Source organism: Bos indicus x Bos taurus, chromosome 16 (assembly GCF_003369695.1).
Source record: "Bos indicus x Bos taurus breed Angus x Brahman F1 hybrid chromosome 16, Bos_hybrid_MaternalHap_v2.0, whole genome shotgun sequence".
NCBI lineage: Eukaryota > Metazoa > Chordata > Mammalia > Artiodactyla > Bovidae > Bos > Bos indicus x Bos taurus.
Genome location: NC_040091.1, coordinates 44,735,146 through 44,758,326, shown reverse-complemented (window position 1 = coordinate 44,758,326; position 23,181 = coordinate 44,735,146). Strand labels below are relative to the sequence as shown.

At 44.3% G+C, this 23,181-nt stretch overlaps 1 protein-coding gene across 3 annotated transcripts; it reads left to right on the top strand.

The window, feature by feature from the left end:
- Window positions 1-4,099: 4,099 nt before the first annotated feature.
- Window positions 4,100-21,013, top strand: PARK7 (Parkinsonism associated deglycase). Of its 3 annotated transcripts, none has more exons than XM_027565003.1 (7): window positions 4,100-4,285; window positions 5,174-5,336; window positions 6,910-7,011; window positions 8,830-8,889; window positions 9,751-9,820; window positions 14,636-14,722; window positions 20,631-21,013. In XM_027565003.1, the coding sequence occupies exons 2-7, from the start codon at window positions 5,247-5,249 to the stop codon at window positions 20,789-20,791; spliced, it is 570 nt and encodes a 189-aa protein (XP_027420804.1). In that variant the 5' UTR covers window positions 4,100-4,285; window positions 5,174-5,246; the 3' UTR covers window positions 20,792-21,013. The 3 variants fall into 3 exon arrangements, with proteins under 3 accessions (XP_027420804.1, XP_027420807.1, XP_027420805.1); XM_027565006.1 differs by having other exon boundaries at window positions 4,161-4,410; XM_027565004.1 differs by having other exon boundaries at window positions 4,161-4,623.
- The last annotated feature ends 2,168 nt before the right edge of the window (window positions 21,014-23,181 follow it).

Sequence of the window (23,181 nt, the reverse complement as noted above, 5' to 3'; positions counted from 1 at the left end):
TAGTGGGCTGTGTAACAAAACCTGGGTATTGCTTTCTGTTCCCTGGGGAAAAGGTCTTCCTTATGACAAGGCGAAAGTACAAGCAAGCAAGCCTCATAATCACGTTACTGCTTTACAAGGCTTTGATCAGTTCATGTCTGTTAACATTCCATTAGCCAAATGGAATGGTAGCAAGGACAAGCCCAAAGTCAAGGGGCTGTAGATGAAGAGGAAAAAGAAAATATTTCTGAAAAATTATCCAATCTACCCTAAGAAGCATTTGAGTTTTGAAAACTGTATGCAGTGTATTCATTTGGTGAAAATTCCCACAAAGGTCCATTTCAGATCATAATGGTGATGTAGCTAGGAGTGGTAACTCAAATTCTCTCTCTCTTTTACTAAGCGTCATCTTGCCATTTTAATTCTGTCACGGCTGTCTCATGCTGCAGCAGGCCACCAGCATGGTTGTCTCTTTACATGTTTGCTGTGGACACTGGAGCAAAACAGCTTGTTTTCTCTTAGTTTTCCTTTCATCTACCTAAATCCTTCCTTTGTTCTTGAAGCACCTCCTGACCACTTGCCTCTTCTCCCTCTCTGTCCTATTTCCCACACTACTTCAAAATTAAAAGGGGGCAATATTTGCCTCCCTCCTTTGCAAATAGCCAAACGTGACATCATTCAAGAACTCCCCAAACCTTTTCTTCTTAAAATGCAACATGATTGAAGACACTTAAATTTTTTGCATGCATGCATAAAATAGTGTTGCATTAATAATCTATTTACAATTTTTAAAAAAATAGAAACCACTCTCACCACCATTGTAAGGGTCACATGAAATGTATGGAAGTGTTTTGTAAACAAAAACAGCCTGTTGTTTCTTAAGAAGATACATGTTTTTAATATTAATTTAATTTTTAATATTAATATTCAATTTAAATTGAAACGAAAAACACTGACATTTAAAAATCCTTTTTGACCTCATATTACTGGTGAGAATGCTAAGTGCTTCAACTTATATGGAGTCAATCAAATGTACTTCCCACTTCTGGAAACTTACCCTCCAGTTATACTTGCACAAGTAGGACCTAAGAATATGATCATTCAATGCAGTGCTTTTGACAGAAGACAATTGGAAATAACCTAAGTGTTGACAGTAGGACACCAGTAAATAAGGGCTTCCTATGTGGCTCAGAGGTAAAGAATCCACCTGATAATGCAGTAGACTCCAGAGGTGTGGATTCGATCCTTGGGAAGATCCTCTGGAGAAGGAAATAGCAACCCACTCCCATATTCTTGCCTGGGAAATCCAATGGATAGAAGAGCCTGGGCAGTTACAGTCCATGGGGTCGTAAAGAGTCAGCCACAAATGAGCATGCACACGGCAGTAAATAAGATATGGAACATGCCCACCCGCAGTGGCATACTATTTTGTTCAGGAGAAAAATAAAATGAGGAACTTCTTTTTGATATGGAAAATCTTCAAGGTATTCTTAACATGGTAGTGGCAGCAGGAAGGGAAGTGTATAACAAAATAGTCTGCTACATTTCTATGAGAAAGGAAAACAATAGTATTTGTATTTGCTTGTGAATGCATAAAGAAATACTGGACGTATGCCCAAGAAACTAAGAACGTTGCTACCTAGAAGATAACAACCTTACCTTCTAGGTAACGTTGAAGGTGGGAATGGAATTGGATGGGGACCCAGAAGGTGGGTTACCTAGAAGGTGGGAATGGAATTGGATGGAGACCCAGCTAGGAGTCATCTGTTCTATGGAATCATTATCATTTGGGGTTTTGAAACTAGTAAAAGTATCACTAATCAAAGACTTCTAAAAACATAATTTGAGATTGTTGACCTTAAAAAAATAAGACATTCAGAGGGCTGAATTTACTTGGGAATAGCAGAGAAATTGCCAACTCAGGACAAGCCCAACTAACTATGGTGAACCATAGGCAAGTTTAGGAAGCCAAGGGAAAGTCAACATTTATTAGATTTTAGAATGAAATTGGGGAGGGCTGTAGTGGTTTTTTTTCATTGGCTGCAATTATGGGCAGCTTGTTGCTGTGTCAAAAGGAAATTTTCTTTCTTTCCCCGAGCCTGTGAGGTGCAGTGAGTGATATGTGTATTAGACCCTCCCTTCATGGTTTCCCCACTCCACTCTGATTTAGGTTTCCTTTGTGCATTTTCACAAGATTACAATTTCAATAAATTAATTAATCAAGCATGGACATACATCAATTTATTGCATTTACTTGTGCTTCACAGACATTTCGTTTTTTACAAATGGAACGTTTGTGGCAACCCTGCATCAAGCAAACCTACCAATGCCGTTTTCCCAACGGCATTTGCTCCCTTTGTGTCTCTGTGGTGCACTTTGTTAATTCTCCCAGAACTGTAAGTGGAGCCTGAAGATGACTCAGTTGCTGTAATATCGTGATAAAACTTTATCTTCAGATGAGATGAGATGTAACTTTTTACGGATGAGCAAAGTAAGTGGTTTCTTGAGTGGGAATATACTTCTGGTGAAGACACTGTGAAATTGAAATGACAAGGGATTTATAAAATGACAAACTTAGCTGACAAAGCAGTAGCGGGGTTTGAGAGAATTCCGATTTTAAAAAAGCTTTGCCGTGGGCAAAATTTTACCAAATAGTATTGCGTGATAGAATGACTCCTTCTATCTCTGCATTCCTTCTAAGGGGAGTGCAGAGAAAAAGAGTGCGAGCCGGGCATTCAGGCAAGAAAAGAGAAATTTATTAGAGGGAAATGAGAGGGAGACTGGCCCTTGAGGAGAACTATTGTCCTCCCTTTCTGGTGAGGTCTTTCTTATATCCCACCAATGAAAAATTTTCTGAAGGGATGGTTAATTTTTAGCCTGTAGTTAAGTCCTGTGGTCATGTAGCTGGAGGTCTGGAATCTGGTGGTCTCGCAGCTTTGAGAAGATAGGCGCCAGTGACAAACCAGAATGTTATTTGGGCAATTTGGTCAGTCTCAAGGATCACTGTGATTTTATTCTTTGTTTGCCAGGTCAACATAATGAGCCACGTTAACAATGAGACCCCCCACCCCCCCAGCAATGTGGGCCTTATCACTTCAGGAAAGAGCCAATTGATCCAACAAATTTTATTAAGAAATTGCCACAGCCACCCCCAACCTTCAGCAAGCATCACCCTATACTGTCAGTCATCAATATCCCAGGTTCCACCAGCAAAACCCTTTCATCAGGAAAAAGATAGGACTCATTAGCTCAGTTGATGGCTAGCATTTTTTAGGAATATTTTTTAAATAAAGCATATACTGTTATTAAGACATAATCCTATTGCATACTTAACAGGCTACATATAACTTTCATTATGCACTGCTGCTGCTGCTGCTAAGTCGCTTCAGTCGTGTCCGACTCTTTGCGACCCCATAGACTGCAGCCCACCAGGCTCCCCAGTCCCTGGGATTCTCCAGGCAAGAACACTGGAGTGGGTTGCCATTTCCTTCTCCACATTATGCACTAGAAAACAAAAAAAAACTGGTCTGAAACCCAATCTAGTGTCCCTGACTTCGGTGTTCAGCTCCTATTCAAATCCTGTGGATGCAGTATTAAACTCTATTAAAAATACTATTATGAGAACCAAATACACGTGAAATTAGCCACTAGCCAAATCAGTCACAGAGAAACTGGGGGGACCTTAAAGAGTCATAAAACAGTGGAGGTGACTGGACAACGCGCGCCAAGAAACAGAACAATGCAAAGAAAGCCCCGAGGGCACAGAGGAAGCAAGAAGGAACTATTTTATTTTGTGAAAATGCGGGTTTAAAGCAAACCCACGCGGCTCTCCAGACGAGCACAGAGAAAAACGTCTGGCTTGCAGGCATGAAAAACGGGTTAAATTCAGCGCGCGCTGGGGGCACACTGGGCCGTCCCTCGGATGCGGGAGATTTCGGGAGAATGCGTGAGTTTAGAAGACTCCGCTTTCGCTTGTTGTTTCAAATGGAATCAAGCCTAGGCGTACAATCTACACGCAGAAGGGCAGGAGGTACCGCACGTTCCCCAAGGTGAGTTCGGCCGGATATGACATCACGCGAGGCGAGCCACGTGGGTCTGCGCAGTGCGGGACTGAGGAGCCACGCAGGGCGGCGCGCGCCTGCGCAGTGCGGGGCTGAAGGCCAAGCCTGACGGCGCGCGTGCGTGCCGGCGTGCGTGCTTGCGTGCGTCCCGGTTTAGTGCGGTACTGGCCCAGTCGTCACTGGCGCAGAATTGCTGACGGAACGGGCCGAGGCTGGCTGGCTGTGGGAAGAGAGGCGAGGTTCAGGTCTGGGCCATGGGGAGCGCGGCGCAAGCTCAGGTCGTCGGGGCACGGGCCGCCCGCTGGACCCGTAGAGGGTCCCCGAAGCGGCGCGGACCCGGCCGCGTCTGAGGAGGAGGCGGTCTCCCAGGGTTCGCAGAGGGCGCCGTTCGCTCGCCAGCGTAGTAGCAACGCTGAAGCTTCTAGAATTTGCGTGCATAACATCGCACCAGCTTGGAGCTAGTTAATGTTGTTTGTTGACATCGTTTACTAAAATCTGTGATGCATGGGAAACAAAGTCCAGAAAAATAGGCTAACAGCGATTCAGACCCCGGCACAGCGGCTGTCGTTTACGAGAGAGCTAAGTGCGAAGAATCTATCAGGATTGACTGTAGCGTGGGGGAATTACCATTTTTCTCCGTTTTTTTTTTTTTTTTTTTTAAAGCGTGTTCAAATATGTAACACTGTTAACCGCCCCCGAAAATTTAGTGCAGTTACTGGAACTAAAAAATAAAATCCCCTCCAAAAATCTCAGGGGGTAATTGCTAAAGACAGTATTTCTTTTTTTATCCATGAAGTTCAGCCTTTTCTATGTGAAATAGTACTTGAAAAAAGGCGGCTTTGTATTTCCCTCTCCCTGAATTGTGTGAAATGGAAGGCCTATGTGCTTAGGTGTTGGAAAGCTTCATTTACAATATATTAGAAATTAGATTTTTATAAACGTGATGAAATCTGAACATTAACCAACGTGTTGGCAATCTTGCTGTGATGTCATCTCAAAAAAACAGGAACTGAAGTTCTGTTTAAGTCAATATTAACCAAAAATGCTGTTTTATTGTGTTTGCCTATCAAAATCTTTTCCCTGGGAAGCACTTGGTTACTCTGCTTAAAAGTGTTCCTTAATCTTGTTTTTAGGTCTTCTACGGTTGCAGTGAAAGTTTCTTGAAAATCTTGTTTTAATTGAGTCTTTAATAAATACAACGTAAAAATGGCTTCAAAAAGAGCTCTAGTCATCCTGGCTAAAGGAGCAGAGGAAATGGAGACGGTTATCCCTGTAGATGTCATGAGACGAGCTGGAGTAAGTCCCTCAAAGTTTTTTAGCCCTCCTCCGTTTGAAAGCATTTTTGAATTCTTATAAGTAATTTTGGATAAAGTAGTGTTGAATGTTCTTTGTGAAATATTTCAAACATACGCAACAGTACAGAGGCTGTGTAATAATTACTTGTCTGCAACTTAATAGTTAACATTTTACTATATTTTTTTCAGACTTGTTTTTTGAAGATACAAATGTTTTAAAGGAATAAACATTGCAAAGCTCTCTTTATTTCCCTAATTCAATTCCCTTTCTGGCCCCAGAAATAACTGCTCTCCTCACAGTGATGTGAATCCAGCCCAAGCATGTCTAAAGTAACATTAGACTGTGGTTCTCACTCTGCATATCTGCATTATAAACCTTTATACGCCCACATAACCATAGTGAATGCTTAAGTAGCCTTTACTGAATGGTGGATACCATTCTAAGCACTTATACTAGTTTTTAAAACGTTAAAACCACCCTAAGAGTTATTGCCAACCTCTTGTTACAGTTGAAGAAACAGGCAGAGAAGCAGTCAGTGAATGAATCAAGTATTTAAATAAGTGAACTAATCACATTGTAGTAAAGAATGTAGATGCGATTTATTTAAAACTGCTGCTTAATATTGCACTATGGGAATATGCCCAGTCTCCATTCCTCTATTGCATTGTTTTACAGCATTATAGTGCTGTAATACTTTTTTTTTGGTCGTTCTGGTTTTATTGAGATATAATCAACATATAGCATTGTGTAAGTTTAAGGTGTACAGCATACTTAAATATATCATGAAATGATGACCACAATAAGTTTAGTGAATATCCATCATCTTGTATCAATACAAAAGTAAAGACGTAAAAGAAAAATATTTTTTTCCTATCATGAGGACTCTTAGGAATTACTCTTAAAAACTTTTGCATATTAAACATAACAGTATTAATTGTACCTATCCTGTTGTACATTAGTTTCTAATCCTTATTTATCTTATAGCTGAACATTTGTAATATTCTTGTGCAGGTTTTTCTTGTTTAAAGATATGAAAGTTTTTCTAGGCTCTGAGCCTGAAAGGAATTACTACTTGCATATATGATGTTACTAGATTTTGTCAAGTGACTCTCCAAAGTACTGATATTTGGGCCCACCAGCAGTGAGAAAAATTCCTATTGTTCTCAGTATTGTCAGCTTTGTGAATTTTTGCAGGGCAGTGGAGTAGTATTTCATTGTCTTAACTTGCATTTCTACCTTATGAAAATACCAGGAGGATTAAATGGCAACAGCAACTTTGCAAGGTGTTTTATCGATAGGATGATCATATGATTTATCACACAGACAAGAACACTTGTAAAAGAAAGGAGGCTAAGCAGATGGGTACTGGGACAGCATCTTTAATTCATACTGTCAGACCAACTGGGACAGATTAGTGGTTAAATATATTTAGCCAACTTAATAGCCTAAAGTCAGCATGGTTTTGTTGCAGTATTTCCTGCCAGGTTATTTTAAAACACAGGCCAGTTGTGAAAATGTTACTCTAAATTTATGTTCAGTGTTCTTAAATATCATGATGACGTCTTCCTCTTAGATTAAGGTCACCGTTGCAGGTCTGGCTGGAAAAGACCCGGTACAGTGTAGCCGAGATGTTGTCATTTGTCCTGATGCCAGTCTGGAAGATGCAAAAAAAGAGGTTTGTTCTCTAGATTTGGAATCGTTCCTTCCTACCGCTTCTTTATCAGTTTCTTGAACTCTGTCTTAACTACATCTAAAACTGTCATTAGCGCAGACTTATTTTAAGAAAGTTACTTTGCTTAGAGGTCTTCAGCACTAAATTAAGTCCTGGGGAGTGGAGAACTTTGCCTTTTTCCACTCTGTATCCTCAGAACCTGGCAGGTCCCTGACCTCATGTGTTTGGTGTGGGTGGATGGGCGGGACACCATCACTAGTGTTCTGGCTCATACAGGCAGCCTTGCCTCCTTCTGTAACTACATTACTTAGTATGAGAGTCACCTGCACATTTCCCATTCATTTCTTACCCTTTATTCGAAAGCTGTTTCTTATCTTTCCTTTATCAGTGACACAGATGTGGGGTTATGTGATTCATTTTACACGGAACAACTCATACTTGATTTGTGGTTGGATTAAAGGAGGAGTGAGTTCTCCTTAAATTGTGTCATTTTTTCAGTATCTTCAGAATTGAGGTTCTTCCTTTTATGGGGAACCAACGCTTTTGGGAATCCGTCAAGAGCTGTGGTCCCTTTCCTCAGAAGCATGCCTGCCCACACATACCAGCCACTTGAGCCTGCGCTTTCACGGGGCTCAGGCTTCAAGGGCCAATGTGATAGAAGTGTGGGGTGCACCCTTTTAGAGCAGGGATGGGGCAGATCACCACCCATGACAGCTTTTCTGTGCTATGAGGAGCCTGGGTGTAGAATTCCCTGTGCCTGGCTCTCCTCAAAAGCATAGAAAAATGTATTCCTCTCTGATAAATTCACATATCTCAGTGCTAGATTGTGAAGTTTAAGAATGTTGATATTTTGTAGTTGTTGGATCTCTAAATAGGAGGTTAGAAATGAGAGAGTAGCAGTAAGTGTTTCTTCCCTGTTCTTTTTTGTCCTGTAGGGTCTGGGTGTTCTGGAATAGTGGTTACATTTTGTGTCTGTTTATTGTTCAGTTTCTAAATGGAGTGAAAGAAATTTTCATACTTCACAGATTTTAAGTTTTGCTTGGCTTTGAAACAACATAGGACATTTCATAGTCTTTAAAAGTAACTAAATAGTATATGTTGGAGTAAAAATGTATTTTTCATTTTGTTGTTTGCTTAATGACTAAATTTTTTTAAAAACTTTTTTAACATTTTAAGATACTGTATTAAATCAATTTCTATTTCATAATTTAAGCAAGTTTGAAATCATTAGATTTCTAGGGTGTTTTAGTATCTGAGATAATAAAATATTGTGTCATTTTTTTTAATACCCCAAGTTCCATTTTACTTAAGGTTAAAACATTCTTTTGTGCCTTCTAGAGTTTTTTAATTTATTACTGTGTACATTCTTGTTGAAAAATAATCCATACAATGTAGACAAACACAAAGTCACGTGTTACTGTTAATGTCCCTTTCTTATTCTTCCCTTCCTTGCTCCCTGCATCAGTTGGCAGTTTCCTTTGTCCATGAGTATCTATACTGTACACATGTATGGGGGGGGGTGTGTTTGTGTGTAGACACACACATATGCATTCACGTACATTTATTGTTTTTACAAGAATGAGATCATGCTACACCTGGAATTCTGCAGCACAGACATCATTTCGTGTTACTAGTATATGGAGGTTTTCTGCATTGTTGGCTAGTTACAGTAGTCCATTGTAGAGAAACACTTTGATTTATTTAACTTTCTCTATGAACAATATTTTTGCTGTGACCATATTTAACATATGAATGTGTTACTGTTTAATGCACATTTCAAATAAAACATTTTCACTTTTCTTATTTTTTAAACTGTTACAGGGACCTTATGATGTGGTGGTTCTTCCAGGAGGTAATCTGGGTGCACAGAATTTATCCGAGGTAAAGTATGTAAAGAGAGTATTCCAACATCTTGTATTCTGTTGTTTTTGTTATTAAAATATTTCAGGAAGGAGGCTGTGAATAGAATAGGAAAAGATGAACAAAACGGTGTTCCAGCTTAATTTTTTAAAAAGTCATTTCTAATAACATCTACTGTAGAAGTAAGCAGAATTGGTGGAACAGTTGTGAATAGATTCTGTGAATAGAGTCCAAATGTAAGATTACTGCCCCCCTCCAATAGCAACAGAATGATTTATTTTGTGCTTGTGAAGGGTTAAGCATTGAAAGGTAAGAGGTTGGCTGTCTATTCAGCCATTGGAGTGAGGGAGATTGCAGGGGCCTAGAGCTGCCAGCTTGAATGAGAAATGGTATAAAGGAAGCCACTGTTTCTTCTGTTATGTCAAGCATCAGCCTGCAGGAGGGAAGAGAAAAGGAGATGAGAGAGTCAGGGACTTCATGAGACAGAAACTCATGAACCAGGTCAAGTCAGTCATCTGGGACCTTGGGGCACTCTCCTCACTTTGCTATCTGAAAAAAAAGCCCAAACAGCACCTTTCCTCTTTGCTGTATCCCTAGAGTACAAGATGGCAAAGGTTAGCATGCCCAAGGGAAATAGTTTTCTCATCTTATCTTTAAACATCTTTAAGGAGAGGGTACCCTTTTCTATATAAACGTTGTGGTTGGGTTTAAGCCTGTAGAAACACTATGAATTTGATAGTTTTCATATTGAGGATTTAGCAATGTTGTTGAAAAACAGATGGAAGTTGTTGTGGTTAAGCTAAAACCAGATTCTACCAAAGTTTCTAGCCGAGATTGGCTGTGGCTTAATGACAACTTGATGTACTTTGGTTCTCTGACTAGTCCGCTGCTGTGAAGGAGATACTGAAGGAACAAGAGAAGAGGAAGGGCCTCATCGCTGCCATCTGTGCAGGTAACCTCAGGCCGGCCCCTGTCCAAGGGTGCCTTCAGTTTAGTCGCTCAGTCGTGTCCGACTCTTGTGACCCCATGAATTGTAGCAGCTTGCTTCAAAATACACATGACAGGGTTGTCTTTGAGTACAAGGTTGTGTTCCCAGTACTTCTTCCACTTCCTGAAGCATGAAGGGCTTCTGTGTCAGTGTGTTTAGTTGGGGGCATGAGGTTGGTATCATGTCAGAAGTGACTGCAGTTACTCCGTTTTCTGCCTCTCCCTGCCTTTGGTGTGCATTTTGTGGAACCTATTGTTTTCTATGTATGATGGACCTGGAGGAAAGCAAGGCCCCTCTGGAATTCAATAAACAGTTGTTCCAGCCAGTCCCAGTGCCAGAGAGGACTTCTGCCAGGACAAGGTCAGCAAGAATCAGGCCAGCGTTAACAATCACAGATCTGCCCTGAGCTTGCCCCGGGGGCTTCCCACCTGATCCTCAGTGTTCAGCTCCAAGTCTGAGGTACTGTATGTTCTCTGCCACATGATTCAGAGTAAGGATGGTGGTGCTTTGCAGGGGTCCTCACATCTTTGAGACCTAGTAATATCAGTCCTTTGGTTTTTGATACCATTTTAAAGTCCATTCATTTTGCTCTAATAGATGATATTCCACCATCTTCCATTTTTTTCATAGTGTAATTTTGGCAGGTGCCTGTGGCTCAGATGGTAAAGCGTCTGTCTACAATGCGGGAGACCTGGGTTCGATCCCTGGGTCGGGAATCTCTGGAGAAGGAAATGGCAACCCACTCCAGTACTTTTGCCTAGAAAATCCCATGGACGGAGAAGCCTGGTGTCCATGGGGTCACAAAGAGTCGGACATGACTGAGCGACTTCACTTTCGCTTTCCTTATTCATAGGTCTTCATTAAATGTTTTATCAAGAGAACAGATAAGCAAATGAATGGATGGTTAGACAAAATGACACGATATTTTGTTCAATACGGTAGACTTTTTAAAAGAGATCATAGTCATAGGCTGGGGGTCTGGGGACTGTGCCTTAGAGCAGTCGTTCTCACAGTCTTTCCAGAGGGTTTGTAAGGGCAGAGCAGATACTGCTCACACATTATTTGCCTTTTTACTTTTAATTCTCATAGGAATTACATCAGAGAATGACAATGGCATCATTCAGGCATGGCTTGTGTGCTGAGTGTTCTTAGCTCATAAACCTTTCAAAATTTAATTTCTGGCATGGCAGTTACTGATAAATATAACTCACACTAATAGCTGAAGGGACCCTAAGACTTGAGTGTGTGAGAACCCCCAAGTAAGAGACCAGGAAGGACTGAGGGGCATCCACCTGGCAGTCCTTGTCTTTGGGTTCCAGTCAGTACTGACCTCTGACCTGCCCTTGTGGCTTAAGGATTTCTTTGCTAAAAGACACTGAAGCCCAAGTAGCTGCACTGCTCCTTAAGGAGGAAGACATCAGTTAGTTCAGTCACTCAGTCATGTCCATATCTTCGCGACCCCATGGACTCTAGCACGCCAGTCTTCCCTGTTCATTACCAGCTCCCAGAGCTTGCTCCAACTCAGTCATGTCCATTGAGTCGATGATGCCATCCAACCATCTCATCCTCTGTTGTTCCCTTCTTCTGCCTTCAATCTTTCCCAGCATCAGGGTCTTTTCCAGTGAGTCAGTTCTTTGCAGCAGGTGACCAAAGTATTGGAGTTTCAGCTTCAGCATCAGTCTTTCCAGTAAATATTTAGGACTAATTTCCTTTAGGATTGACTGGTTTACTGTCCAAGGGACTCTCAAGAGTCTTCTCCAACATCACAGTTCAAAAGCATCAGTTCTTCAGCACTCAGCTTTCTTTATGGTCCAACTCTCACATCCATATATGACTACTGGAAAAACCATAGCTTTGACTAGATGGACCTTTGTCAGCAAAGTAATGTCTGTGCTTTTTAATATGCTGTCTAGGTTGGTATTAGCTTTTCTTCTAGAGAGCTCTTCAAGAAGATTAGCGACACCAAGGGAACATTTCATGCAAAGATGGCCATAATAAAGGACAAAAACAGTATGGACCTAACAGAAGCAGAAGATACTAAGAAGGAGGAGGACATAGGTGGTATTAGTTGAATATGGACTTAGTCCAGTCCACCCTCACCCCACCTCACCCCACCCCACCCCACATGCTGACCCCTCACCTCTGTCGCATTCTTTGTGCTTAGTGCTTAGACCAAAGAAAAAAAGGAAGGGTTTGCGTTGGGTTTGTTCCCTTAGGACAGCTGAAAGTAAAAAATCACATGTCAGTTTGTCATTTTGTGTCACTGAAGTAGCAGAATCCTGAGCTGCTTCTGGTTCCCAGTGTTGTGCTGAGGCAGGATCGACTCCCAGGCTGTCAAGGCATGCAGCCCTTATCATTTACATCTATGCTGTAAAGTAAACGGCGCTGGTAACATGTCGTCTGGTTGAATGTCCTGCACTGCTCTGCTGGGTGCTGCAGAAGACCAGAGAAGTGTGATCGTGTGTTGAGGAGAGATTGGAATGAGCAATGGCAGAGATTCAGATGTTTCAATCAGTAGATGAGAACAAGATGAAGCTTACACTTAGGGGTTGGGAACAGTTTACTGAACTGAAGGAATGTTAGCTTAACCCCTAATACTGAGTGAAAGTGAGAGAAAGAACCTGGAAGGGAGGCTTTCTGGAGAAATAAAATGAGATTAGGGGAGAGGGGGAGGCGTGAGGGGTATGGAAGCCAGTTGGCAGGTGCTGGGCTCCAGGTACAGGCTCAAGCTCTGGGACGCCTGGAGAGGCTAGGACCCTTTCCACAAGTAACCACATGGTGGCGCTGTTGACTTTGCCTCTGGTCCTCCGGGGTGATTCTGTCCACTGTGCCCTCTGCTCCCAGCGCAGAGCTGGACCCTTATGTATTTATATATATATAATTTATTTACTTTTGACTGTGTGCTGAGTCTTCATTGCTGTACAACCTTTTCTCTAGTTGAAGAGAGCAGGGACTAGTCTCGGTTGTGGTACACAGGCTTCTTATTGCGGTGGCTTCTCTTGTTGTGGAGCACAGGCCCTGGGCTTCAGTAATTGGGCATGTGGACTCACGTGGGCTCGGTAGTTGTGGTTCTCGGGCTCTAGAGCACAGGCTCAGTAGTTGTGCACTGACTCAGCTGCTCTGTGGCATGTCGGATCTTCCCAGATCTGGGATGGAACCTGTGCCTCCTGAAGTGGTAGGTGGAGTCCTTACCCCTGAGCCACCAGGGAAGCCCCCAACTAGGATTCTCATGCCCAGAAAGCCATAATTTTGAATTTACCATACATTTATTAACATCATTATAGGTAACAATTTTATCACCTGGAGGGAGCAACCTAAAAATTCCTAACTCACCGTATGACCACTGTCCTCAAGTATGATCCATCATCTCTTGAAATTTGCTCTAAAATGTACTGGAGAAAATGATTGTTTCTTAAAACCTCACAAAATAAGAAAGATAATGAATCCATTCAAATAAAATTGAGTGATAATTATGACAGACTTTTAAAATTTGCTTCCAAACACAGCTCTTATATACAGAATACAAGTAAGGAGGGAGGCGACATCAGGCATGTTGAAGAGACTTTTGATGTAAGTTATAAATGAGGACTTGGTCTAAAACCGACACTTGATGTTAGACCGACAGCTTATGTAATTAGATGATACTTGTTCGATCTTCCTGTTAGTAGCTGCTAAGATCTTGAGTTGCCCGTAGGTCTGTTTATGTAACTACTTTTTCCTTGGAACCGTGTGGAAATATGAAAGGTCAGAAGAGCGAGTGCTTGGGTTTGCTGGAGCTAAAAGTGCGCGAGTCTGTCTTGGGACCTTAGCTGAAGTGCCCTAACTATTTAGAAGGTCACAGTGTTCTTCTGAAGTTTTTTAGGTTTGACATGAGGTGTTAGTAAGTTTTTGTTTTTTTTAATTTTTGGTGACTTAGAGAAAAAAGGTAGAGGGACTCCTTTTTTAAAAAAAATAGATTTAAAATAACAAAAAGTAAGAAATCTTTCTGATTTTAGTCTCTAATTGAGAATTGTTACAAGATGATTTATCAGTAAAGTTGACCACTCATTAAAGTCTCAAGTTGGCACCTGCATTTTTTTTTTTTAACCTTCATTTTAAGAGAGACAGTGTAGAGGACCACAGTGGACATTTGTGCTGTACTCTTCTCTTCAGTGCGTGGTTGTAAAAAGAAACGCCAGCACCTCTGTGTCTCAGCCATGTAGGCATTTCATGGCTGTCTCCTGTGGGGCTGGGAAAATGTCACATTCAGTTTAATATAGTCATTTAATATATGCCACCTGATACATTTGGGTAGATGGGTGAGTGCTTATCTTTCATTTTCAAGTAGAAAAGTAAAATTAGTCCATGAAGTAGCAGTCAAGCCCAGAGGTTCAGAGCATGCTGGTTGCGTTCAATATATAACTAAGTCTTCCATTTGCAAAGAGGCAAGACATTTAACCCTTGATGGTCTCCCATTCTTTGTACCCCTGGTACACTTGCAACCTGTTCCTTGAGGGGGCATGGTTTGTTTATCTGTTTGCTCCTTAGGTATAAAGGTAAATCTTTCTGATTAAGTGGTTATTGAAGTGTTTTGAGTTTGTACATTTTTGCCACACGTGTTCTGCAGATGGTTGATTATAAACATACTTTACCTCTCATACTAGTAAGTGTTTAGTTTCAGAATCATAAGTATATTTTTAGGTAAGAGCCCCCTGATTCAAAGAATGCTCTTGTTGCTGCAGTTTTTAAAACATGGGTTTTTCTGTGTACACACTTAAATCTCTTTATTCATCTTTTTAGGTCCTACAGCTCTGCTGGCTCATGAAATAGGTTTTGGAAGCAAAGTTACAACACACCCACTTGCTAAAGACAAAATGATGAACGGAAGTAAGTACATGCTTACGTTCTAACGTGCAGAAAGACCTACTCAGAAAGCTGTGGTGTGACGTTGTCTCCCACTTGGAAGATTTTTTGTACATAGGGGTTCTCTGTGGGTTGGGTTGTGATGTGTTCCTCACTTTCTTTGCAAGTGTTTTAATGAGAAAGACCGGCTAATGGGGTGAGTCTCTGTGTGCAGGTTGCCTAACAGGGTACAGGGGCTGAGCCAAAGGCCAGCCGGGTTCCTTGTGGTCACAGATTGAAGTGGTTGCAAATGCCAGTTTAACTAGTTTGCTAAATACTTTGCCAGCAGTCTGAGGATAAAATTTAAACCTTGGTGGCAATTTCAGAGGGTGCCCTTTTGCCCACAGTCCAGAGTAAAATGGACATTGCTCCCTTCCTGCAGAGGAGGCCTGCTCCTTCATTGACAGGTTCCTTTGTAAATATTAATATCAGCCAGACATTTAACTTTTATGCATTTATTTTTATAAAAACAATTTTCTATTCATGGTAAAAAAAGAAAACAAAACAAGCAGTACAGAAAGGAATGAAATAAAGGTAAATGATTCGCTTCTCTCTGACTTCCCTACCTCCTTTCTACTTTTCAGAGGTAACTTCTGTTAGGTTTCCTGTGTAACTCTAGAATTTTCTCTGTACATACTCATTATCCTTTGTAGTTTAATGTTTTTACTCAAATGAGAGCTACTAAATATGTTCTGCAGCTTGCTTTTCAAACCTAACATTATACCTTTCTTTTCCCCTAACTTATCATTTCTCTAATGTTACTTGGTACTTGGAGGTTATGTTTTTAAAAACGCATGTCGTTGTCTCTGCCCTCCAGGAGTTAATATCTTGCAAAGACATGTGCACCAAATTTAAAAATGCATCAAATTTCAAATTACGAGGCAGTGTATAGTTAGGGGCACAGCAGGGTCACTGTGACCCTGGCTGTGCAGCTGTGTCACGATGGATGCTGCCTCAGAAACAGTGCTTCTTGGTGTGTGGTTCAGAGCACCAGCCAGGAAGTGTCTTCCTCTGCCACCTGTGCCTGGCGTGCATATCGAAGGGAGCAGAGACCAAAACCTGTATAGAGAAAGGGACGTCACACTGGGTGTGGATATGTGCAAGGGAATCAGAAATTCCCACTTGGAAATCATAAGTGGCTCAGCTGGCGTTTTACCAGTGGGGAGACTGGGTGACCAGCTCCATTTAAAACACCCGCTAACCAGCAGCCAGTGGCTACGTCAAAAGACTGATAATGTCAAGAGCAGATTTGAAAATAGCTGTGCCACTGATAGATTTTTCGCTGTATCAGTTCTGCTCTGGACTTCCTCTGAACTAAAAGTAGGGAAGTCCATGTTCTTTCTTCGTTCATCCTTTCATAGGAAAGTAAAGTGATGCAGTTTTCATTTTACTGCCTTGTAAACCAACAGACCTTATGTTTTAAAGGAGTGTTAGGTTCACAGCAAAATTAAGCAAAGAGTACAGAGTTTCCATAAACCCTGTGTGCCCCCATCCCCACCTCCCTCCCCATCCGCTTCCTTTCCCCCCAAGACGGTACCTTTGTAACAGTCGATGAACCTACACTGACACGTCATCACCACCCAAAGTCCATAGTTTACCTTAGGGTTCACTCTTGGTGTTGGACATTCTGCATATTCTTAGATTTGATCCAAGGTAGTAGTGATGTCTTTTTTGAAAAATCTATAGTTGTTTTCTGGTTGATAGAAAGATAAATTGTCAATAAAACCTTCTATGTGAAATTTTTTTTTTTTTTTTTTAAGGCTCTGACTTCTGGGCAATTTTTAATTTAGGGGTTTAGTTTACTTGGAGCTAATGGGGTTTTGGAGGGTCAGAAAGAGCAGAATCAGGCTTCCTTTAGCAGTAACGACTAGTGAGAAGGAAGAAATGAGTGGAACATGTTCCCCGTTATCTGCTCGTGTATCTTTGTGGCTCTTTCCTCGTAACACCTCAGGAAGACGAGGCTGATCAGAAATAGAAGAATATGAGATTGTTGACTCTTGGGCACTTACAGGGCACGTTCACATGTGTTATCTCGAGCCTGGCAGCCCAGGTACCCAGTAAGGCACGTATGGGCTTCACCGACGAAGGAACAGGCCGCTTGCCTGAGTTGGTCCGGAACTGGGGCCCCGTGTCTGTCCACATGAGGCCCACACACACTGAAGTCACCAGGCGTTGGGTTCAGTCAGCAAGGCCTCTTGAAAGAAAAAGACATTTGCAGTGTCTGCATTCTGAGAAGTGGAGCTGTAATCACTTCCTGGGTGAGGAGGCCCTTCTGCTTGTCCTCATCGTGAACTTCAAATTAAGAGCAATGTGACATTTTTTACTTACATAAGCCATCCAATCTGAAGGACAGAGTGTTTCCATTTCTCAGCTTTAAAATAAAGAAGGGGTGACTTCAAAGATTTGTTCAGTTCTCATTTGTGTGGTTTACTGAGCGGTTGGATGCCGGCTCCCAGGACGAGCAGGGACTCCAGAGCAGATGACTCCAATGTGGCTCCAGCCCCACCCTTCCCTGCCCCCAAGGGCTGGTCCTGTAACCTCGCTGGGCCTCATTTTCCCCATCTGTCACCTGAGGAGGACCATAGGTAGCTCCTGCCTCTCGGGGCTGTTGACGGGCTCCATGAGGCAGTGTGTGTGACACACCTGGACGTCTGTGGGTCACTGAAGCTGTGTCAGAGGGCCCACCAGTCAGTGCCTGACTCTGCCTGGCTCTGGCTGAGTGCTGGGGATGCAGAGTGGACGGACCGCTATCGCCAGGGCTCAATCTGTTGGGGTTGGCATCATGCCCATTTTACAGAAGAGAAAAACAGGGAGGTCAGACAGCTGCTAACTAGCAGACTGAGGTTTGAATCTGGCAGACTGATAGCTGATGTGCTCAGGGGTCAGTGGCTTTTCTTGGAAGGGCTGGATAGTAATGATCTAGGGCTGTCTGGGCCACCGTGTCTCTGGGGCTCCCAGACCACGAAGGTGAGGGTGTGCAGGTGAAAGCGGCTGTTGGTTACTACCCTGTGGCCCCTAGCCTCCCCCTTGCTTCATCTCTGGGCTTTGAGAGAGGCTTTGGGGTGTTTGCTTAAAGGTAAAAAGGAATGAACACCTCCTGCAGGTTGACCAGGAATGGACTGGCATGCGGGTGTCGTTTTTCTCCATCTTCACCGCTAGGTGGAAGTGGTCTGTAAGCAGACCTTTAGCTCTTCCTGACTGAGATTTTTGAGAAGAACCGGAATTTTTAAACATTTTTAACCAGTGTAATCCGTATGTGTAGTATTTTACCCACAAAGAGGTTGTTACCTGAATCATTCAGAGCCTTGCCTTCACTGCCTGTGTCTTGGTGTCCATCTCGGCTCCGGGTTCTCTACTTCAGCACTTGGGATGATCTCTAACCAACAGTAGATGAGGTTAGCTTAGGAAAACCACTCCCCTGCAGACCAGGGATCCCCTTTTCTTCTGTAGAAGGGTAACTGGGAGAGCGCTCCCGGACTGTCGTCAGTTGTTTCACTGGTGACTTGATTTGTAATGAGGAGAGGAAGCCCTGAAGCAGGGCAGTGGTGTTCATCCCTGGGAAAGGACGGGTTCGTAAGGACATGGTCTCTAAAGCTTGCTGGTGCAGCGGGAGCATCTTGCTCAGGTGCACTGTTCTGTGTAAGCATCAGACAAGCATTTCCTGAGTTCTTTGGGCTCTGGGGACAGAGAAGGGGACAAGATCAAGCCATGTTCTCGGGGCTCCTCAGAGGGGGAGGGGACAGAGGTCGTGCAGTGCTGCAGGCCCAGCAGCAGGGACTGCAGGGATCGGGTGGGGCAGGATTGCATAGAGGACCCGTGTGGGCTTTTGACCCTGGCCCTGAATCTATTAGTCCATCATGTCCTGTCATTGAGCAGTGTCACCATGCAGCCAGGCAGCCAGGAGTCCTCATTGGTGTCTCCCCACGTCCAGTCCCTCTGCAAGGTCTTGGCATTTTATCTCCAAGACACACCTCGGGCCTCCATGTCCTCACCGTGGCCTCTGTCCCATCCAGGTCGCTGTTTACTCCCGTGGGTTCTTCTTTGTCTCCCCTCGGCTTCTTTCTGCCCTGTCTTTGTGCACAGGCTGGGCCTCAGGGCTTGTGTACCATGATGTGGAGTTGAGGGTCACTTCAAGATGCCAGAGAAAGCGGTGAAGGCTTCTCATGGGGGGCACCTGGGTATGCTCTGGTTTGCACTGTGGAACGTCCCCTGTTTGGTGGTGCTGAGAGTGGAGGGAAAGGCAGGAGGAAGGGGGTCTCTGCACGCAGAGGTCCTGCATTGAGGCAGCAGGCAGGGAGTGTTCATTCGATCTTTCCTTCACCTGACACTTGGGAGTACCTCCCTGGTGCCATTAGCGTTCTAGACTGGACGGGTAGGTGAGGGCTCAGCGTTGGCACAGACCAGAGGTAAATGGGAGCCAGATGGTTTCCTGGGTGCTGGGAGGGTGCATGATAAGAGTGACCTGGGGGGCCTGGTGAGAGAGGGGTCCATGCTGAATTCAAAGGAGTGTTTCTGAGAGGAGCTTTCTGGGCAGAGGAAGCAGCCTGGGCAGTTCCTCCAGGGCCGGAAGGACTACAGTGCCCTCTGTAGCAGAGCTGCAAGCTTCAGGCGGGAGAGTGGGCCCTCAGGGCAGCTGCGGGGTCACGGGGCCAGGCCACGTGGGGTGCTGCTGCATGTGAGGAGTTCGGGCCTGGTGCTTGTGCAGTGGGAGGATTTGGTGACCGTCTGATGTGGAATGTAAGGGTGCAGGGTGGTTCAGGGAATCCCAGCTTTGAGCCCTCAGATCTCCTCGGAGGTGGTAGTGTTTACTTCATGAGAATATAGGAGCAGCCTGTTTTCTTATTACATTTGCAAAGATACAGCCAGCTGTGGCCTCCGAAAGCAGGCAGTGCCTGACGAGAAAGTAGGTTTCTCCCCACTTGCACCTCTCTCTCCCCACCCATGGCACATTGTGTGTGGTTTCTGCTTATTTGCTTTGGAGGCAGCAGAAAGTGTGCATCACCCAGGGGGTCTGTATATTACAGGTCGTTTCTGCCTTCAGCACTGGTTCCCCTACATCCCCCTTCCTCCAGCATTTTATAGGAAAGGAAAAGTAGTTTTCCCTTATATCCTTCCGAGTTCTTGGTTGAGACCCTTGTTACAGGAGACAGGTGACTGGAGAAGAACGAAGTCTGTTGACATGTGTACTTGATGTTTGGGCTTCCCAGGTGGTGCTAGTGGCAAAGAATCCGCCTGCCAATGCAGGAGCCCTCATGGGGGCTGTGGGGGCTACAGCGGAGGCCTGGCAGGCTACAGGCCATGGGGTCGCAGAGTCAGACACAGCCAAGCAACTAAGCACTAGAACTCATGTTTACATGGAAGAGCCCCAGGGGAAAATGAGTAACTCCCTGAGGTGGTTTAGAATTCTGGCTTAAATTCCATCTTAATGGGGAAAGGGGAGACAGGCCTCTCAGGGGAAGGTAATTGGCTTTTCAGAAAGATGAAGGGGCCCTTTGAAGAGTAGATGGGAGGAATGATAGTTTGTGACAAGGTTTGTCTGGGTGTAGTATCAGCTTCTGGTTTTCTCTTCTGATTGATAGAACTTCCCAGAGGGGATTTCTGATAGCTGCGTTCCTTTTGGACAGTCTGTGCTTAGGCAGGAAAGGGGATTCAGAGAAACCCTCTCTCTTTCTGTCCTGCTGTGTTCTGAGAGCTGGGGGTGCCTAATAGAGTTATGAGTGACTGGCTACAGTGTTGGTGTTGTGAGCTTTTGCTTTTTTTAAAATTTTGGCTCGTTTGTATTTTCATTGTTGTGAGGCAGTAGTGTGTGGTAAGGGAATGGAAGTGTCGAGTGGTGTTCATGGCTGTCCTACAGCCCACGAGGATGTAACCCTTCTTTGTTTTTATTTCCCAGGTCATTACAGCTACTCCGAGAACCGTGTGGAAAAGGATGGCCTGATCCTTACCAGCCGGGGGCCAGGAACCAGCTTTGAGTTTGCTCTGAAGATCGTCGAGGTGCTGGTTGGCAAGGAGGTGGCCGACCAAGTGAAGGCCCCGCTGGTTCTTAAAGATTAAAGTGGAGAGGCTTGATGATGGGTCAGAGAGACAGGCCATTTGTAATCCAGCCTCGTTGTGTTCACTTTTAAAAGGTGGGGTGGTCACTGTGTTGAGAAGCCATCCTCCTCACTCCCTCCCCATCCATTTGTGGCTCTGACATGACAGCTATGCAGAGATACCAGTTATATCCCCTCATTTCTGAACCTTGATTGCAAAATAAATAGGGCATTTAGCAAACTACCACCTGTTCCTTCTTTTCTCTCTGGTCTCTGTTTTCTTGTGTGAAACCAAGTGGTATCAGCTTCGTCTGCAGCTCGTAACTACTGTTCAGTCATGTCCAGCTTTTTGCAACCTCATGGACTAAAGCCAGCCTGGCTCCTCTGCCCATGGGATTCTTCAGGCAAGAATACTGGAGTGGGTTGCCGTGCCCTTCTCCAGGGGATCTTCCTGACCCAGGGATCGAACTCCAGTCTCCTCCATTGCAGGCAGGTTCTTCACCATCTGAACCATCAGCAAAACTGGCAGCTCATAACTGTTGATCCAGCTGCTAAAATAACTGAACAGGGGACATGGTTCGCACAGCATGTGAAAACACATAAAACAGACGAAAGAGGCTTGTGACTTCTCTCCGATTCACTAACTAACTGTATCCCTACTGTGCTATTAAAGATACCCACGCAGTTGGCTTACTGGTGAATTTTTGTAAGTCAGTTCCTTGTCTCCTGTTGCAGAAAAAGTCCTGAGATGGGAGTTGAGAGCCTCTCAAGGCTGGCCTTGCCTGTTTCCCCCTCCTCAGCGAACAGCACCCAGCTCTTTCATGCCCAGGTCCCTAGGTGGGGTGGGTGAGCTGAACCCAGGGCGTGGGCCCATCCAGTCAGCCCAGCACACCTGACCACGCAGCCCAGGTGAGACCCGTCAGCCAGTGGGATTCTGTTCTGGGACCTATCCTGCCTGCTGCGGTTCTATCTGCCAAGTGCTCAGGAGGACTGCCCTAGCATGGCTCCAGAATGAGAGGTAGGAAGCTGAGGATGAGGCTTGACCCAAGGTCTGTCTACACCTAGAGCAGGACAGCTCCTGGACTTCTGAACACGTGTCAATTCCCTTGACTTTTGTGTTGGAATCATTTATAAGGGACTGATGAGATGGAAGTGAACTTCTGACGGCAGAGGGCTGAGCTATTAAGTAAAACTGCCCAACACAGAGAACGTGCGTTGCTGGGTGGCCTCATCGTTGGCTATCCTTCCTTTCCTCCTGGGCACAGCATGGACATCAGTGAACTTTCTGAAAAGGCCAGGCCAGGTGGTCAGTACTTAAGGTGTATGGGCTGTCAAGCTTCCATCACCGTTGCTCAGCTCTGACCAGGCTGCACAGAAGCATCCACAGCCAGCCATCAGGACCGCTGTGCAGCAAAACCCCCTTCACCAAACCAGGCAGCAGCAGAGCTGGACCCTCAGGCTGCAGTTTGTAGATTGACCCCTGAACCAGAAGACAAGGTGGATGTTCATTACTAAAAATGCAGATAATAACTGCTTGTTTTGATGAGCTTCTTGTTTTGATCAGCTCCTCAAAGGATGTGAGGAGAGGGAACAGAAGAGACCTCATGAGGGGTGGGGACCACTGAGGCTTCAGCTGAGACCTGAGGGCAGGTCCGGCTCCATCAGCAGCTATCAGCATTGCTGCACCTACTATCTGCTGAGCCTAATCCTGGGGCTGGAGTAAGCATTGGGAGACACAGTCTGTCCTAGATCCTCTGTGTAGAGTTGTTCAGTCGCTCAATTGTGTCTGACTCTTTGTGACCCCATGGACTGCAGCACTCCAGGCTGCTCTGTCCATCATCAACTCCCGTAGCTTACTCAAACTCGTCCATTGAGTTGGTGATGCCATCCAACCTTCTCATCCTCTGTCATCCCCTTCTCCTGCCCTCAATCTTTCCCAGCATCAGGGTCTTTTCCAATGAGTTGGCTCTTCACATCAGATGGCCAAAGTATCGGAGCTTCAGCTTCAGCATCAGTCCTTCCAATGAATATTCTGGACTGATTTCCTTTAGGATTGACTGGTTTGATCTCCCTGCAGTCCAAGGGACTCTCAAGAGTCTTCTCCAACACCACACTTGGAAAGCATCAATCCTTCAGTGCCCAGCCTTCTTTATGGTCCAACTCTCACATCAATACATGACTACTGTAAAAACCAAAGCGCTAGACTGACCTTTGTCAGCAAAGTAATGGTCTCTGCTTTTTAATTTGTCATAGGTTTGTCATAGCTTTTCTTCTAAGGAGCAAGCATCTTTTAATTTCATGGCTGCAGTCGCCTTCTGAAGTGATTATGGAGCCCAAGAGCCCAAGAAAAGAAAGTCTGTCTCTGTTTGTATTGTTTCCCCATATATTTGCCATTAAGTGATGCGACTGAAT

Excerpts from the sequence above, each read along its gene's own strand:
- PARK7 (XM_027565003.1), top strand. The coding sequence starts at position 5,247 with ATGGCTTCAAAAAGAGCTCTAGTCATCCTGGCTAAAGGAGCAGAGGAA. Across the intron at positions 9,821-14,635 it reads CATCGCTGCCATCTGTGCAG|GTCCTACAGCTCTGCTGGCT; the intron begins GTAACCTCAGGC and ends TCATCTTTTTAG. Across the intron at positions 14,723-20,630 it reads AGACAAAATGATGAACGGAA|GTCATTACAGCTACTCCGAG; the intron begins GTAAGTACATGC and ends TTTATTTCCCAG.